The sequence below is a fragment of the Triticum urartu genome, chromosome 1A (genome assembly GCF_056163025.1).
Source record: "Triticum urartu cultivar PI428250 chromosome 1A, HENAU_Tu73, whole genome shotgun sequence".
Classification (NCBI taxonomy): domain Eukaryota; kingdom Viridiplantae; phylum Streptophyta; class Magnoliopsida; order Poales; family Poaceae; genus Triticum; species Triticum urartu.
Window position 1 is genome coordinate 464,619,296 of NC_141873.1, and position 18,281 is coordinate 464,637,576.

The following is an 18,281-nucleotide window of genomic DNA, read 5'->3' on the forward strand; positions in this document are numbered from 1 at the left end:
ATGACATCTCGTCGATTTGTGTTGCAAACTTTCATTTTCTTTCTAGACTCGATGAGTCTGGAATATCCTAACACCAACCAGATCTGAATCTCAGGCAGATATGATGGTTGGAACGTACTCCAAGAACTATATTGTTGGTCCCTCTGTAACCGGTAATGTGGATGTCGTGGCCAACACACCTAACCGGAAGGCCTATTATTGTAGTATCCTGGTTGAAGAAGTTGGTCATCTCCCCATAAGGATCTCGCAGGATCTGCCTCCATAGTTATTCCCTATGGATTCTTGAGCTTCCGAAGTCCGACCTTTTACTTGATGTTCTAGATATCAAACCATATCTATGAATGGATTACGCTAGCACATCAAGGAGAACATTAGAGGCGGAGTGCTAAATGTCTCTCGGTCGATCGTCCAGATTCTGTTCCCTTAGCCTCGCTAAGGGAAGATCTGAGAAGGTGTTATCTTCCTTTGTATCCGCATCATCCATCACTAGTCATCATGGTAGTATGTCGTGTTGCCAGGATCCTTGCCACGGATGTTGGTAGAACCTTGATGAATATGGAAATGCTCAAGTTCTTGAGAGCATGCGTAAGCAAAATCATCCCTTGCGTTGTCTTCAACAAGGTAGTCCACATCATCCATCCTAGTCCGAGTATGCCATCTCTTCGAGCTATCTCAAACGATCAATTGTAAATTGCCTTAAGCTGGTATGAAGAGTTTCAATGATCTCTGAATCAAAAGTAATTCTTTTTGCCACTTAAGGGAATATTTCTGCGAGTCACCTTCCTTAAGATGTCTCGTTATGGTATCATGGCAATTATCTCCTCGCTACTTTGAAACCATGCACCATCCTACTTAAGCGTGGAATTGTTGCCTACCAAATTTGAACCTTTATCATCCGCTTCTTTCCATCACCCCTGATGTGTGTTTCGTGTCTCGGCTCAAGAGATGTTTTATATCTCACTCCATGAGTTGATCTTGAGTGCTCGATCTCCGAGGAGATCGATTCCTGTAGAATTTCTTTCTGCCGTCGTCATGTTGGATGAAGATCCCGAAAGCAAAGACGTTAAGATCAAGATGACGCAATGAGTCAACATCCTCGGGAGGGGCAGTTGGATCAAGAAGACTGCAATAGTTTTGTAACCCCCCTTCCTTCTTACCTCACGTCTTGAATCTCGGGCCGAGATTCTTGTTTAGTGGGGGTGAGTTGTCACAGCCCTAGCTTAGCTTTGCTTACTCTTGCATGATCATCATGGCATCATGTTTATTTTTTTATGAAACTGAAATGGGGATGACAGAACCCCCAGCACCCCCCTTAAACCAACTAGGGTTTACTAAAATCTTTTTCAATAATTTCAAAATGCCCTTTAAAAATGTTCATCATTTCTGGATCAAGGTGGAAGCATCTACCGAAAATGGTTGACATTTTTGCAGGACATATTTGGAATTTGAATTAATTCAACCATATTTGAATTGGAGCTATTTAAATGCTATATATATTTTAGATGCTCCAAAAATATTGGAAATTGTTAAGGGTCACTGGAATAACTCAAAAAGCACCCATAATTATTTCCAGGATTTTATGAATGGTTTACTATTTATTTTAAACCAGAACAGAAAAACAGAAATTAGAAAAGGTAACATAAATAAAAGAGAGAGACACAGGAGCTACCTGGGCTTACCTGGCCACTTACCTCGGCCCAGCACTGTAGCTGGCCCAGCCCAGCCGTCGCACCGTCTTCAACCTCCTGCCAATAGGCAGGAGGGCGTGTGCTCGCCGCGCGCCGGCACGCGCCGGCCACCTCCTGCCTCCCTGCCTGTCTCCCCATCGCCCTGAGGATGCCACGCACTCCCTCTCGACCCTGTCACTCTCTCCCGCGCCTTCTCCCCCTCCTCTGGCTCCCCCTCTTCCCCACCGAGCGGAGCTCGTCGCCGCCGCTCGTTGCTGCCGCAGCCACCGCCTCCCCCTTGCTTCTCCGACGTGCCCACGAGCTTCGCCTTGACTTCCTCATCCTCTCCACCAAGCCACGGAGCTACGGACGCGCCACAACGTCGCCAGCATCGCCGTTTCCATCGCCGGCCATCGTGGATTCTCGTTGTCGATTCGAGAGCTACCAGACGTCCCCGAGCCCGCTGAGACCGCCGTCCGACTCCCTGTGAGCTCCGCCGTCGTTACCCACTCTTCCCCGCGTCGTTTCCTTGCCGTAGCGTCGTTCCCCGCCGTCACCGAAGCTCACCGCCGCCCGGCCTTGTCGCCGCCGTGGCTTGAGCTCGAACGAGTCACGCCCGTGCACCTCACCGAGCTCCCGGCGACCCCACGAGGCTACGCAGTGTTTTACTTCGCTCGCCTGTGCTCCGCAACGCCGTTTCCGCCGAGGTCCGAACTCCGGCCGCCGCAACCGAGCTCGCCGGCGTCAGCTCCGGCCATCCCAGCTACTGCTGCTTGCTGGAATGGATGCGCGCGTGTGCCAGCAATCCGTAGCCGCAAACGGCGCGCCAAACCGTCGACCGTGGGCAAATCCCGAGCCCTCCGCCGTCTCGGGCTTCGCCGGCGACAAGCCGCGGGTCAACTCCGGCGAGTTGACCCGGGGGTTTGACCCCGTCTGACCAGGGTTTGACCACTCTGGGTCACTGACGCATGGGGCCAGCCCTGCTAATTAACCCAGGTTAGTGTTAATTATTTAGTTAGTTAATTAGCCTCTGACATGTGGGCCCATGCCTTAACTAAACTAGATTAGGTTTAGTTTAATTTTAATTAACCTTGTTAGTTAACTGTGTCACTGACGTGTGGACCCCACTGTCAGGTTTGACTTGGACCAGCCCCTTTGACCTGCTGACGTCATGCTTACGCATTGCTGGCGCAGTTTATCATTTTCTGGATTAAAATAATTCAGAAAACTCCAGAAATTAGTATAAACTTCTAAAATTCATAGAAATTCAACCGTGACTCCAAATGAAATAAATTATATATGAAAAATGATCAGAAAAATCCAAGGAATCTGAATATGGCATTTTCATGCATGTTTGAACAACTTAACCTCACTGTTTAGTCCAAAACATGATAATGCGCTATTTGAATTCATAGTTTGAATTTAAATTTGAACCTAGTGTTCAAACCAACTCCATTTAACTTGTTGCTAGTTGCATTAGCTCAATCAACAGCATATTGCCATGTCATGATCATGCATCATATTGTTGCATCGCATTGATTGTGTTCTTCCTTGTTTGCCGGTAATTGTCCCCTCTCGGTAGACGCTGCTCCGACGCTGTGATCGTTGACACTGATGAAGACTCAATGTTGTCTTCAGAAGTGCCAGGAAAGCACAACCCCCTTGTTCATTCTGATACAAGCCCACTCTCTCGCTCCTGCTCTCTTTTACTGCATTAGGACAACAACGATTCATATGTTACTTGTTGCGGTAGTTAAACCCCTTATCCTCTGCATGACCTGTCATTGCCACAGTAAATAGATGAAACCCACTAGCATGAGTAGAAGTTGTTTGAGCCCTGATGTGCCTACTCATTCATGCTTGTTTGTCATGCCTGCTATTGCATAGAGTTGTGTCAGGTCTGATTCATCGGGAATGAATCGGAGGTGTGTGAACATGTCCTACTGTGTGTGAGCTAAGTGTGTGAACACGTTTTGGTAAAGGTAGCGGTGAGAGGCCATGTAGGAGTACATGGTGGGTTGTCTCATTGAAACCGTTCTTAGGAACTGAGTTCTGTGTCTGTGATCCATGAACAACTACTACCACTCATTGGGATCCTTAATTGACCCTCCCGGCTTCTTAATCACCCTAGTACTCTGTCCAGGAGTTGCAACTAGTTTCTGGTGTTTGTAGGCTATGTGTTGGCGGCCGTGCGTAGCGCTGACCCTAGGGGTGGGCTATGATGCGGTAGATACACCGTGGCACGGTGTACCGGGCGCCCATTTGGTGTCTCGGGAACCCTGTTCACATCGTTCGGGGCCGTATGTGGAAACCTCGGCCGGACTCCCTGTGGATGGAACCTGGATAGGCGATAAACCTGGACTAGAGACTTGAGTGTTTAGGTAGGCCGTGGCCGACACCCTCGTTGGGCTTCCGCTTGAAGGTTGCCGAGTACATGTCGTGTAAACGACGGTAAGTGGTAGGAGCGTGTGTGAAGAGGTACACCCCTGCAGGGTTATCATTATCTATTCGAATAGCCGGATTCCTCGGATATGGAAACTTGGACCCCTTGCATAGTTCATAGACAAGCGAAAGTGGATACTCTAAAACCCGCAAGATAAGCGTGAGTGCTATGGATGGCGTTCTCGTAGGGAGACGGGAGCGGATCCATAGTGGTGTATTGATATGGTGAATATGTGGACTCATGTGCGCCACCTCAAAAGAGTTACTTGCAGTCATAGTTTAGGTTAGCCACTGAGTCAAAGCTGGCTTGCTGCAGTTAAACTCCACCACCCCCGTCGTTGATACTGATGCATATGTAGCTAGTTCTGATGTAAGTCTTGCTGGGTACATTTGTACTCACGTTTGCCTATTTTATGTTCTGCAGAGAGACGTCAGTCTCGCTAATAGTTCCGTGTGGGCTTCGACGTTTAGCTTGATACATCAGCTACGATCTTGTGCCCTCGGCAGGATCTGGTAGATAGTCAGGCTCCTCAGCCTTCTTCATTTTTAGTTGTCTGTACTCAGACAAATTAAGCTTCCGCATGTGCTTTGACTTGTATGCTCTGAATGTTGGGTCATGAGACCCATGTTTGTAATATCTCGCTCCTCGGAGTCTAATGAATAAATACTTGAGTCGTAGAGTTATGTTGTGATGCCATGTTGTATTTACACATGTTGAGCATATTGTGTGTATGATTGAAATGCTTGGTATGTATGGGATCCGACAACCTAGTTGTTTATCCTTGGTAGCCTCTTTTATGGGGAAATGTAGTCTTGTGCTTCCATGAGCCATAGTAGTCCGCTATAGCCCGGATCACCGGAGTCCTGCTAGCCCAACACTACTGCTCCGGAACACTTGACTGGCCGGCATGTGATTCACTTCGTTCCTGTGTCTGTCCCTTCGGGGAAATGTCACGCGGTGACATCCGGAGTCCTGCCTAGCCTGCTACAGTCCGGTTCACCGGAGTCCTGTTAGCCCAGTGCTACAGCCCGGATTCACACGCTGCTGACCGACATGCTCGATGTTGATTCATGTATGCCTGTCCCCGTAAGTTAGTGCCACTTTGGGTTTACGACTAGTCATATCGGTCCGGGTTCTCTGTCATATGAATGCTAGCGACACTATCATATACGTGAGCCAAAAGGCGCAAACGGTCCCGGGCCATGCTAAGGCGACACCCGTGAGAATACCGTGCGTGAGGCCGCAAAGTGATATGAGGTGTTACCGGCTAGATCGATGTGACTTGGAATCGGGGTCCTAACAGTTATACTATAAATTAGTGAAGTGAGTGGCAGCTAAACCTCCATCTAGGTTAAAATGCTCAAGTATTTTGGAATGTATGCACAGATGGGTTAGTAAAATTTGGGACGTAGAATTATGTTTATCTAAAAAAATCTAGAGTATTGTTTCATAGTATTTGGCCATGATGCATGTATGTGGTACAAACAATACGATATAGATGTGCAATTTCTGGTCTTTAACAAGTACAAAGTGAACAACACTCTTCAAAACTATCATAAAATGCAGAAAGTGCTGCCCAGGCTAGCCTTCTAGGTGAGTTTCGTTCATGTCCTTCCTTGCTGCTATGTCGATCACTGCTTATAAATTTTAAAATGCCAAGCATTTGCACCTACTGGCTCAGATTACTTTCAGTACATCAAGAAAGGAATCCCACACATACAATTTGGTCACAAGAAAAAGGCACAAGCGTCGACAACTCTAGCGAAAATTAGCCACATATTATGATTATTTGATATGTTAACAGAGGGAGTATCTATCAAATAATCAAGTAAAATATTTTTTTTTACTTTTTGCTCAATAGAATTTCCACAAAATTATTGCAACAAAGTCCCGCAACAACGCGCGGAGAAATTATCTTGTTATATATAGTGACCATAACAAGCGTATTCAGAAGTCTGGTGACCGTATCATGCTTTTGCGCATGTGCGCGGGAGATGCGAGAGCTTGAGCTGAGCACATCGGTCCTCTCTTGTGTGTGTGTGGTCTATCTGATCCAACGATTGTGGGTGCATCAATCTATGGCTTTAAAGCGAATGACTTGGGCCTTTGGCCGGCCGACTGGCATAGAGTAGTGCCCGCTTATGGCTGGGATTGTAATTCAATCAAGATAATATTGTTGCGCGCAAAAAAACAGACCTTTCTTGAATACAAACCAAAATTAAACATCATACTAAACATTAAACATACTAGCAATAACGCATCTACTCGCCGTCCTTGTCGCTGGAGTCGTCCTCGCAGGGCAAGGGCTCGTTGTCGTGGAGGGTGTGGTAGATGAGCGTGCTGGAGAGGGTATATATGAATTGGCACTCCTTGAAGAGCGTTGGGACGCGCTCGGCCGCAGCTGCATCTCCGGGAGGGGGGGGGGGGGGGGGCTCCTTCGCCTCCCACCAGGCGCGCTCGGCCGCCCGAAGGCGCTGGACTGACGGATCGAAGATCCGCCCGAGGCGACGAAAGGTCGCCCACGCTGGCGCTCCGGCGATGCGGGACAACGTGTCTGCTCCATGCGCATTTCCGACACCGGAGGGCGGAGGGAGGAGCTTCCGGCCTCGTCCTCGTTGCATCGTTTGCGGCCGCCGAACCCCCCGCCACCGCCACGCCCGGCACCCACTGACACCATCTCCGGCAACTTCCGGCGGTTCAATGCGGCGCAAAATCACAGCAGGAGGTCTAGGGATTTCTCGCTGGAGGAAGAATTTCATGGCGGAGGTGGATGTGGGAAAACGGGACGGGAACCCTAAAAGCCCCGGAGCCCACATATATGGAGGAATGGAGGGCGGTTTATGGGCCGCGTGTAAAAGGCCGGGTCCTTTTTAGTGGACTTGTTCAGGCTGTATTTTTGGTCCATCCTGTAAAAACGATAAAAAAAAGGCATTTCACCGGACTTATACAGGATCTGCCAGACATGTTGTAAGTATATACAACAAAAACAGACGAAACCATCCATACAAATTCCTGTCGTCGGAAAAAAATTGGGTGGAGACCGTCTCCACGGATCCTTCCCTGCGTACCTGACGTGAGATTGTGCCACCTGTCCCATGTTTGCATCCCACGGCATCCGCTATAGCGCTCCTTTTTTCGGCTTGTTCCTTCACTCCCGGCGCTTCTGCTCGGCTCGATCGGTACTTGTTATATCGGCTCACGAAACTGAAGACGATCCCCCGTCTAGTTCCACGCTCAGCGGACAGCCAAGGCCGAGCGACGCCGTCGGAGCGGAGTGGCGGCGACGGTATCGTGGCCCGTGTGTGTCCGTGGGATAGCTGCTTGATTTGCCGGCGTCAGAAGATCCAGATCAGACTGGCAGCCGCCGTGGCGGGCGTAGTTGGACATGGAGGGGCCCCTGCTGGCTGACGGCGTGCAGCGCCAACTCGGCGAGTATCGTGCGTGCATGGCGTCGGAGTGCTCTCGTGGCCATGAGCTCGCCGGATTTGATATCCGTGTGCACCCACTCGTTTGTAAACCAACAACTGAATGAATTCGTTTCCCGATTCAGAAAAAGAGCAGTTTTTCACCGATGAACCAGCACCTTGCATAATAGTTTGATTTTCTAGCCTTTCGGTGTAGCAATTTTTTTGTCAATGGGCATCACAATTGTAATACCCTCTCTCCCTAGAGCATGACGGTATAATAGTCCAACGAGTATAGTTTTCAGATTTCAACTATGTTTGATATCACACTGTATTTCTATTATCAGTAAGCAAAAATATGTTCCCTTTTTTGCAGCAGTTGTTCATGTAAGTTTCTTGGATAGCATTGTTATATGCTCTATGCTGCCGGCACCATCGCACGCAACTTGTTTGTGTTCTACAAAGCCTCCTGCAGTTTAGATGTCAGAGTTTTCTGAACTTTTCTGAATTATAATTGATGCACTAATAGTTGAGGCTTGCAAATAGGTTTAGAGTGGCCGATTCATAGATAGTTGGGGTAGGAAGAGGGAACAAGTAAAGGTTAAACGGAGAAGGCGATGACCGAGAACATGAAGCAGACCGTGTTAAGTAGACTGTATTATTTGTGCAATTTCATGGCCTGCTACGAGGTCGGGAAAGATGTCAAATGCCTGCTGAAGTTCTGCTCAATGGATTGCAAGGAAGCATGTTATTTTGGTTACAACGTACTTTCTTCAGTGAATTTGAAGATTCAGAATCTTATGATGAAAATAATGATTAATCTTTATTGTAAATTGTTCAGAATTATTGATTGTAAATTTTCGGATCTGTAAAAGGATAGATACTTGCGATCATCTATAAATTGAAAGAAAAACTGATGTTCTTTTACATGCTCATATCTTTGATTTTGTTGCATAATAAAATGTTGGATCCTCTCATTGTTCAAGTATTCTAACAGTGTCATGGCTGTGTCATACTCCTGGACTTCCATTACATGCCGCAGCAGCAAGTCTATGTCGCAATTTGCTGCGTCCAGGGTCACTGTCGGCAGCGGGCTGTACGAGATGGAGCAGGAACCGTCCTCATCCGCGTGATTTACATGATCCAAGACGACAATAGTGCCGAACGCCGGCGTGGCATCTCCCGTCCTTCTCGATGGAGGCAGCACTTCAGGCAGCGGGGCACGACCTGCGGAGGCCATTGGTGTATTTCCGGCCCGATGCGGCCATGGGAGAGAGATGGCGGCGAGTCGTTCTGGCGTGCTGCGGCCATCGCCGAATCAAGGAACCCACGCGCACCAATCCAATCATGTGGAGAAGACGGCGCCAGTCGCTCGCCATGGAAACCCTAATCGCAGCGGAAGTGATTGATACGAGTTCTTTCTTCGAGCCGATGCGAAGTACTCGAGCCGAGAAACGTACGTACAGGAGCGGATGAGAGGATAGCGTCAGATGAAGAGCTGGGACAGATGGCGACAGATTAGAGCGGGTACGCACAGTCGGGGGTTTGGAGCCCGTCTCCACCCAATTTTTTTCCATGTCAAAACCTCCCTTGCACCGTGACCGTCCATGGCGCCCTCCTTCCTCGGACCTCCTCTCCGCCACCCGCTTCCACGCGCTCGCATTTCCCATGCATCACCATCCGCGCTTCGCCTCAGACACCACCGTCTCGCCCTCCTCCCCATCGCCGCGACGCACCACACGCGAAAGAATCCACCAATTGCTCTCCCCGGCCGGACGTACGAACAATGGCACCGAGCAAGCTCCGCAAGGCGCTGGGAGCGGTCAAGGACAAGACCAGCATCGGTCTGGCCAAGGTGGGCGGCGGCAGCGGTTTCGCGTCGCCGGAGCTCGAAGTGGCCATCGTCAAGGCCACCAAGCACGATGAGAACTTCCCCGCCGACGAGCGCCACATCCGCGAGATCGTCTCGCTCACGCGCCACTCCCGCGGGTCCGCCAGCGCCTGCGTGGCCGCGCTGTCGCGCCGTCTCGGGCGCACCCGGAGTTGGGACGTGGCGCTCAAGACGCTGGTGATCGTGCACCGCCTCCTCGCCGAAGGCGATCCGGTGTTCGAGCAGGAGCTATTCTACGCCACGCGGCGGGGCACGCGCATGCTCAACATGTCCGACTTCTGCGGCCGCGCTAGCGACGACGACGCGTGGGACTACTCCGCGTTCGTCCGCACCTACGCCGCTTACCTCGACGACCGCCTCGAGCACCGGATACAGGCCAGGCAGGGCGGCCCCAACCGCTGCAAGCTGCTCCGCGACGAGCTCTACATGTCCCCCGGAGACCGCCTCAGCCGCGAGGGTGTTGACGGGAGTAAACGGGAGGATGCGGCGGCGGACGCCGACGCCGCCAAGGCGGGGGCGATCGCGCCGAGGGAGACACCGACGAGCGAGATGACGCTGGAGCAGCTCCTCGCCAAGGTCCAGCAACTGCAGCATCTCCTCGACCGATTCATCGCCTGCCGACCCGTAGGTGAGTCCATCCGTGCGTGCACGCAACTGTTTGCTCACCTTACATTCTCGTGTGGGATTCGGATCATGCCATTGCCGAGGTGCACTGACATGGAACGACACGTCTCAGGCGCGGCGAAGACGAACCGGGTGGTGTCCGTGTCTCTGTACCCGCTGGTGAAGGAGAGCGTGCAGCTGTACTGCGAGCTCACGGAGGTCATGGCCGCGCTCATGGAGCGGTTCCCGGACATGGAGAGCGCGGACTGCGAGCGCGTGACCGGAGTCTTCTGCGGCCTCGCCAAGCAGATCGAGGATCTCGACTCTTTCTACGCGTGGTGCAAGGACGCCTACGTCTGCCGCCAGTCCGACGTGCCGGAGGTGGAGGTCATCACGCAGGAGAGGCTAGAGCTCATGGACGAGTTCATCTGCGACAGGCGCGGCGCCGAGTATCTGCGGAGGCTGCCGCCGCCGTCGCCGGAGCCGTCCAGCCCGGAGCCAGAGGTCGAGGAGTACGACATGAGCGCCGCCAGGGCCCTTCCGGCGCCCGCGGAGCCGCCGGCTGCCGTGGAGAAGGAGCCCGATGCCAGCGAGACGGCGCATGCTGAGCCGGAGGCTCCGCTGATCACAACCGACGTGGTCGACGAGGAGGCGGACTTCTTGAACTTGAAGGCGGACGCCATGTCCGGGGAAGAGCACGGGCGGCAGCTGGCGCTGGCCCTGTTCGACGGCAACCCGGCCGGATCGGCGCCGACATGCGACGTGTTCGACCCGTCATCGGCGGACTGGGAGACGGCGTTGGTCGAGTCGGCGAGCGCGCTCGCGAACCAGCGCGCGATGCTAGGGGGCGGGCTCGACATGATGGCCCTCGAAGGCATGTACAACCACGCAACGGCGGCGAACGCGCAGGCGTTCTCCGGCAGCGCGAGCAGCGTGGCCTTGCGGCCGCCCGGAGCGCCCATGCTGGCCCTGCCTGCGCCGCCGGGGATGTGCAGCGCCGCGCCAGGTGGGGACCCCTTCGCGGCGTCGATGGTGGTGCCGCCGCCGACGTACGTGCAGATGTCCGACATGCAGACGAAGCAGCAGCTTCTGACGGAGGAGCAGATGGCGTGGCAACAATATGGCAAGAATGGCATGCAAGGGCAGGGGGGGCTGGCAATGCGAGAGCAGAGACCGCAGCAGCTCATGCCTCCTGGCGTTTACCATCGTGCTTCTTAGATTTCATGAAATGTCATTCGATCTATTTACTTTCATTATTGGCGATGAATTGGAGATCAGGTAGTCCAATGTACAGTGAGGTTTAAATGAAAACAAATGTAAAGGTTACAGTAAACAGCGCGTGTTTGACCTCTCTTATCTGACCAAAAGTTTACGAAGGCACAATATTTTTCACTCTAGCGTCTAGCCTACTGGTAGCATTGGAAAAGCTTGGACAGTGACTTTTATTACTCCCTCCTTCTCAAAATATAAGGCGCTGATTGACTTTTCTAGTCTTCGTTGCATAACTTTGACTATAATTTTCACATATTGTATGTTCATAAAATTAGTATACGGAAATATGAAATAAAATTATTTTGCAAGACAAATACGACTATGCCTTTTATACATGTTCAGTTCATGTACTTTGATACTCCTATATATATTTGTGGTCAAAGTCATGCATCAAAGACCGTACAAAGTCAAACGCACCTTATATTTTGGGAAGGAGGAAGTATATCACAAAGAGGTTCCTTAACAACTAAAATTTCATATGTGCGGGTTGATAGTGGATGATTGGGCCGTGTTTCTCTTTGTTGTGCGTGGTGTGGACGAACCACGGCTGTGCGGCTTCGATGGCAAGGTGTTGTGATGTGAGGCTACAAGGACGCCCCAAACCTGAGCGGAGATGTACGGCGATACAGATGAACATCTTGCCTGGTTTTTGCCGGGGCGGCGGCGATGGCACCCGCGGCTGTCATTTCCCTCCTTGGAGGTGTCGCCGAGCCGTGTCGCTTTGTTGTCTCCGGGTGAAAGCTTTGATTGGGTGCAGGATCGGCACAATTGCGGCGTTCTTAATGTCGTCCCTCTGTTGGGAGCATCGTGTCTGAAGACATGATTTGGAGGTCCTTCGTTGCGCTCCTTCGGTGTTCGCCGTTGTCCATCATGAATCTTCCGCGGCGGCGCAATGTACGGCCGTCGCCGGTGACTTCAAAATTGTGCTTTTCTCTGGTCTGATTAAGCCCCGCCATACACTTGCCACCTCCTTTAGGCATATATAAAGGGTGGATGATGCCTCGACGAGGGAAGCTTGACAGGAGCTAGCTCTTTTGCGTTGTAGTTGTTTCGTCTTGGTGTTGGACTAGCCGGATGTGGAGTGTATGCTACGATCGTTGTTTGCAATGAGTTGTAGTTATCTTGTACTCCCTCCATTCATTTTTATAAGTCGTTTCAGACAAGTGAAATTATGCTGTTTTGCACACTATCTGAAACATCTACAAAGCCTTATAAAAGTGAACAGAGGGAGTACTTGAATTATCTCTTCTAAAACTATATATGGTGCGCAATTTGTGTACTTTCCAGGAAAAAAAATCACATATGTATATACACAATACTTCAAACAGTGACTTATATCTCTGCTAATCTCCCATGGAAAGAAGCCAAAACCTGACAACAGAAAGCATGTGGAAATAGCTGAGACCAAGATCTGTTTGTGATATTATTACACTCACGTCTTGAAGGAAAAGATGGAGTAATGATATTGCTAGAAGGATCAGAGAGACTACATTATGCCTTTCTCAATGACTGCACATCCAAACCTTCATTTGACTTCAGCAGCATTATATTTATATTAGGAAAACACCTGCACTTCAGGACCACCATTATTTTCGATCTTTCAGCAGACATATATTGGGATTGGTTGATTTACCAAACATCACTATTTATTCTAAATGGTTAGATAGGGGACCGCTTGACATACGCAAACAACTTCACAAGCAATACATTTATCAAATTCAAAGTGGATTCGCAATAGGAAACACTCTGGTGTTCTTTTTCAAAGTCATAGAATGAGTGGCTCTGCGATCAATCAACAAATCAACACACACGAACAGCACAAATTCACACAAAACAAAAATCGGGAGAAAGAATCCAGGCAATACAACTGTAATCACCTGGCACCTGGAAGACATCAAGCCCAAGAAATAAAAAAGGAAAATATAGAATACAATTGAAGAAGCATTGTGGCGACAAAAACATAATGATGGTTTACAATAATAATAATAATGACGATGGTTCAAATACAGTAGTACTACTTTGACAGAAAATAGATAGAAGATGCGACTTAAGCTATTAAGTTGTCACTAGGTTTATGGACAACGCATCAAACATGGCAGTTATTACAGAAAGAACAAGATGGACTGCAGCATCTCCACCCAGACAAGACATCTTCCAAACCAGCAGAAAACAGTTTCTCCGCGGTATAGCAGTAAGCTAAGCTCGGTCTGTGCTCGTGATTGAGACACAACCAAGTTCCGGCTTCTTCAATAGAGCAGCAGCCATGCCATGATACAAACACCATTGTTGGGTCATCTCGAGCAGGGACCAACATCCAAGATCCATCAAGAGTCACATCAGACAATGATGGACAACCAAAACCAGAATCAGCAGCAACTTCCAACATCAATGACCACAAAGGTAACAGACTTGGTACCTCAAAAGTTGCTATCTATGAGAATGGGTCTTTCATGGCTGGGTTCAAGCAGTAGGAGCTTGCAGGCTTATTGGAAACAGAAGGCATCAAAAGTGCTAGGCATTGGTTCCAATGGTGGAAGCGGTCCACTTGCTAAGAAAGTTGATTGAGCGGCACCATCACCATAGTGATGGCCATTAGATGATTGATCCAGTGGGTACTGCGAAAACTGATTGTTTGGCACAGACAAATCATAGGAGAAGGTTCCACCAGGCAAATCATAGGAGAATGTTTCACCAGAAAAATCATAGGAGAAAGTTTCCCCAGGAGCAAACAGATCATCCAACCCTATATAATCATCATCCATAGCAAGTCCAGAGTTTGTTTGCTGCAAATTGTTTTCAATAACATCCCCGTTGCTAGCAGGGAAATTTGCAGCAGGCATATCTCCTGACTGGGCAAGTACTGCCAATTGGTCATAGAGCTCAGCAGTATTTATCTCAAAAGCTTGAGCCTCAAGCTCAGACATTGGAGGCAGACCAGAATTCTACAACAAAAGATGTAAAAAGGTTATTAAAAAAATATAATTCCTTCGGTACAAACATACAGAATATGATAAGCAAGAAGTCAGCAAGCTAATACCTCCGGCGAACGTACGTCATGGTTGGGAGAATCATTCAAAAACTTTGTCAGTTCGTCCAACAATATCCCATCAATTTCAGGAGGCGCATCATTGACCTGATCAGAACAGATATTAACATGTTCGGAAAACTGAACAGACTGCTGAGGAGCGGATGGTTCGTGAATAACTATTGCAGTAGCCAAGGCAGAACTTTCGACCTGTGGATCCTCTACACCTGAGGACGGTGCAAAAGAGAAGATAGAAGATCCAACATCTAAATTCTCCCATTCATTTTCATCAAAAGGAGCCCCATATTGCTCACCAATCCTTGGGCCAAGCCCACTCTTTTTAAATATCTTGCAGAGTACATAAGCATCCTGAAACAAACAGACAGCAAATATATTTAATTAAGCTTGCAGAGAATTTGAAAGAAATACTAGGATCACAGCTTTCTAACTAAATATAAAGGCAACTAATCACGCTCAGTTTCAGCCATAAGAAAAAAGAGCATGCCTCAAAACATATTCCAGCATGGTAGAATCTTTCATATACAGTGAACATACTTCAAAAAAGTGAAACAAACAAAAACATTAGATAAGAGTTTAAAGTACCTTCGAGAAACCAGCAGACACCAAAGTTTCATCTTCCATTTTGTATTCATACATCACCCAATCAGTCCTGTTGCCTTTCGGTGCCTTGCCTTCATGAAAAATCAATGTTTTCTTCAACCCAACAATGCGAGAGTTCAGCTCAATTGTTCTGTCTTTTCCACTTGTCTTCCAATAACCATTTGGTGTGGCACGGTTCGTCCTAGACCCTTTAGGATACTTCTTGTCACGGGGGCAAAAGAAGAACCACTCAAGATCTTTGCTCTGAAGACATGATTTATCTGCACAGAAAAACAGAAGGTCACAACAAAGTTGAGAACTAAATTCAACCAAAGTGAGAGCATTATGAGAAATATAGATTAATTTCCAACCAATTTGGGTGAAATTATTACATATAAAAAATAAAACAATAGATGAAAATTACCAGGAAGGTCCCAAGGAGCAAATTTGTACAGCTCAACCTCTGAGATAGCTTCAACAAAAAGTTTCTTCCCCATAATCTTCCTTTTCAAGTAGTAAGAAACAAGCTCAACATCAGTTGGATGGAAACGAAAGCCAGGTGGCAGGCAAGTTTGAGCCATCACTGCAGTGGGTGTCTTGCGCTCAGTATCAGCAGAAGAACACAAGAGGTGAAACACAACCAGAATTGCTTCACCAGATTATGCAATTAACAATACCAGTAAATCAGGGAAATATCAAGTTTGGCAAGAAAAGCTTCAGTCCTCGAAAGACAGAATTCAAGGCCGCAGATCAACCAAACTTAAGGAGAGGAGCTCTCAAGAGAACAAACAAGAACCAGAGAAGAGAGCTTCAGAAGATTGCCGTGTGAGCAGAGGACAGCTCACGTTATGACAACTATTCTGAAGGGAGGATCAAAGGATGGATGAGATTAGACCAGAGGAGAGAATGGTCCAACCAAAAGCTGGAGGAGAAACAACTTATGGAAAACCAGGCTTGGCAAGACTCAAGGAAAGCAGTACACCAAGGACTCAAGCAACAAATGTTTCTGAACTCAGATGAGAGAAGTTTGAGTCTTGCCAATTAAACCAACTACCACTGATTCACATGATAGGAAGTACTCGCACAAAACTCCAGATGATCCACTTGTATCAAGTGAATTCTCGGAATTTTATGCAATATATGAACCAGAAGTAGCACGAGTGGAAATAAGGGGATCCCTCGCTGACTTCAAAAGACATGAGTGACTGAGATCAAAAACCTGCATGAGATTAGAAAACATCGTCAGAAAGGAAAAACATAAACAGCAGAAAAATACAGAATACATGTGTTCTATGTTTTATCCTTCGATCCAAATAACTAAAGTCCCAGGAAGCAAAGAAAAGACTGCATATAGCAAGTGAATTTTACATTGTACGCAATTCAAAGTGAAATAGCGCATTAACAACATGAATCTAACCTACACCATCGCTTCACCAGATTTTACTAGTATATTTCATATTGGCTCGGATGTAACTCATGAAAAAACTAGTTGACAAAAAGGAAACTGTGAAAAGGATCATACAGGACTTTCAGCGCTGCACTTAGATAACCAAAGATCAAACCATTGTGAGCACCTAATATATTTTCACCAAGATCAGGTACCCCAAAATATTGAGCTTAATCACAAACCACATCAGTGCAGCAGAAATAAAAATATATAATAAGCACATTAGCATCCAACCTACGATCTAACCAAAACTTACACGCTATGATACTTCATAGGCACAGATGATATTATTAACAAAACAACAGTAATTTTTCCCACAAACGAAAAAAAACTAACGGATGTTTCCTAGAATAAACTGCCTTGGATCAGTTCCGGACCATTAGTTCAACCATCTAAGAGAATCCACCGATCCATCACAAGGCACTCAAAGGAATCGAGCCTAAATAGACGCTGAACAATCCAATTCCCGACCAAATCTCAAACTTTCGCGACGCTCCTACAACATCTGATCGCATAACCCCAAATCAACGCGTAGATCGACCGATCGATCGACCACAAACCCTAATCGGCCGTAAACTTCGACGGACGGAAGGCCAGACCAATCCGTGCGGCGATTGCTTAACCACCACCTCAGAATCGACGGATCGGACGCAGATCGCCCGAATTGGCCATCGGATCGACACGAACCATGACTCGCAACAATCGGCCCCGATCTACCCAGATCGATCGAAGGAAGGGATTGGGGGAGATCGGGAGGGGCGCTTACGAGGGAGAACCGGGGAAGCCAGCAGGACGATGGGGGATGCCGAGGGGGAGGAGGTGAGCGCCGCCGTCTGGTCAATTGTGGAGGAGATGAGATGAGGTGAGGTTTTGGGGGAAGCAATCTCGCGTCGCTGGGTGCGGGGCTCTTTTATACCGGAAAAACGCCGGGGGCGTGGTGCTGGGCCGGGACACTGACTGCCTGGGTCCGCCGGTCCGGGAGTATAGTAGTATTTTTTAATCCCCTCGTGCGCTTCCCGGAAACTTCCGCTCCACGCGACGATTGCCCAATCTTTCCTGGCCCAAAAGTCCAGCCCGGGCGTTTGACCTGCGTCTCCTATTGGCTGCGGGTTTTTTTTAAAGAGGGAAAGGGTGAGAATTTTGGGGCTGGGGGGTTAAATGCGTAATTGTTTCCATGTTTCGGTAGTTACGATGCGATTTCTGTTCTTTGGTTTCTCTGTCCTACTACGGGTGTCGTGGGGCCGCACGTCGCTGATGGGTGGGGCAGCGGTTGTGTGGGCCACACCGCTCCGGACGTGGGTCCGTGGGCTCTTGGAGAGAAAAGTCAGCAGCACGACGCGAGTTTGAGATGTTCCGGTGTCATTATCGTGTCAGACGGTGCATCATCCGACGCGACACAAGCAGGGTGCTCGCCCTTTTCGTTCAGGAACATTCGTCTTTTCTCGATTTGTTGAGGGTCTCTTTTCTGGTTAATTCCTTTTGAGGATCGGCGGTCGGTCCACCATGATTCTCCACGGACAAACATATTCACACGGCCGTATGAGAACATGTCCTTTTTGGGTACCACTCGTTCTTCGGCAAGATTACATTCTGCATTGTACGAAGTTTGACCACGATTGGTGTCTTTCCTTTTTTTCTTCTTTCTCCTACAAATAGTGGTACTCCTCTAGTCTGAAATTGTCCCACTTTCCATTTGGATAGTCTCGTTTCACCTTCTTCTCTTGCCCTTTGACACCAGTTGATAAAAGATGAGAGCCATGTAAGATATATCGAGGTGACATTCTCAGAAAGAAAAAGATACATTGAGGTGACACAATCGCATGAATGTCCGACCTTCACATAGAACGATGCACACAATCAGCAAATGTCCGGCCTCCATGTAACACGATGCGCACAACCAATGATGGAGCTACAGAAAAAGGTTGAGTC

At 48.5% G+C, this 18,281-nt stretch overlaps 1 protein-coding gene and 1 pseudogene across 2 annotated transcripts; one reads left to right on the plus strand and one right to left on the minus strand.

The window, feature by feature from the left end:
• The first annotated feature begins 9,133 nt into the window (after positions 1-9,133).
• Positions 9,134-11,601, plus strand: LOC125535545 (putative clathrin assembly protein At1g03050). The gene is made up of 2 exons (XM_087525602.1): positions 9,134-10,033; positions 10,142-11,601. The coding sequence occupies exons 1-2, from the start codon at positions 9,301-9,303 to the stop codon at positions 11,224-11,226; spliced, it is 1,818 nt and encodes a 605-aa protein (XP_087381728.1). The 5' UTR covers positions 9,134-9,300; the 3' UTR covers positions 11,227-11,601.
• A 1,587-nt stretch (positions 11,602-13,188) lies between these two features.
• LOC125519058 (NAC domain-containing protein 13-like) lies at positions 13,189-17,270 on the minus strand (annotated as a pseudogene). Its single transcript, XR_015604034.1, has 5 exons — positions 17,119-17,270; positions 15,330-16,124; positions 14,909-15,186; positions 14,318-14,674; positions 13,189-14,222 (listed from the first exon to the last, which is right to left on the minus strand). The product of XR_015604034.1 is annotated as an NAC domain-containing protein 13-like (transcript).
• Between the last annotated feature and the right edge of the window lie 1,011 nt (positions 17,271-18,281).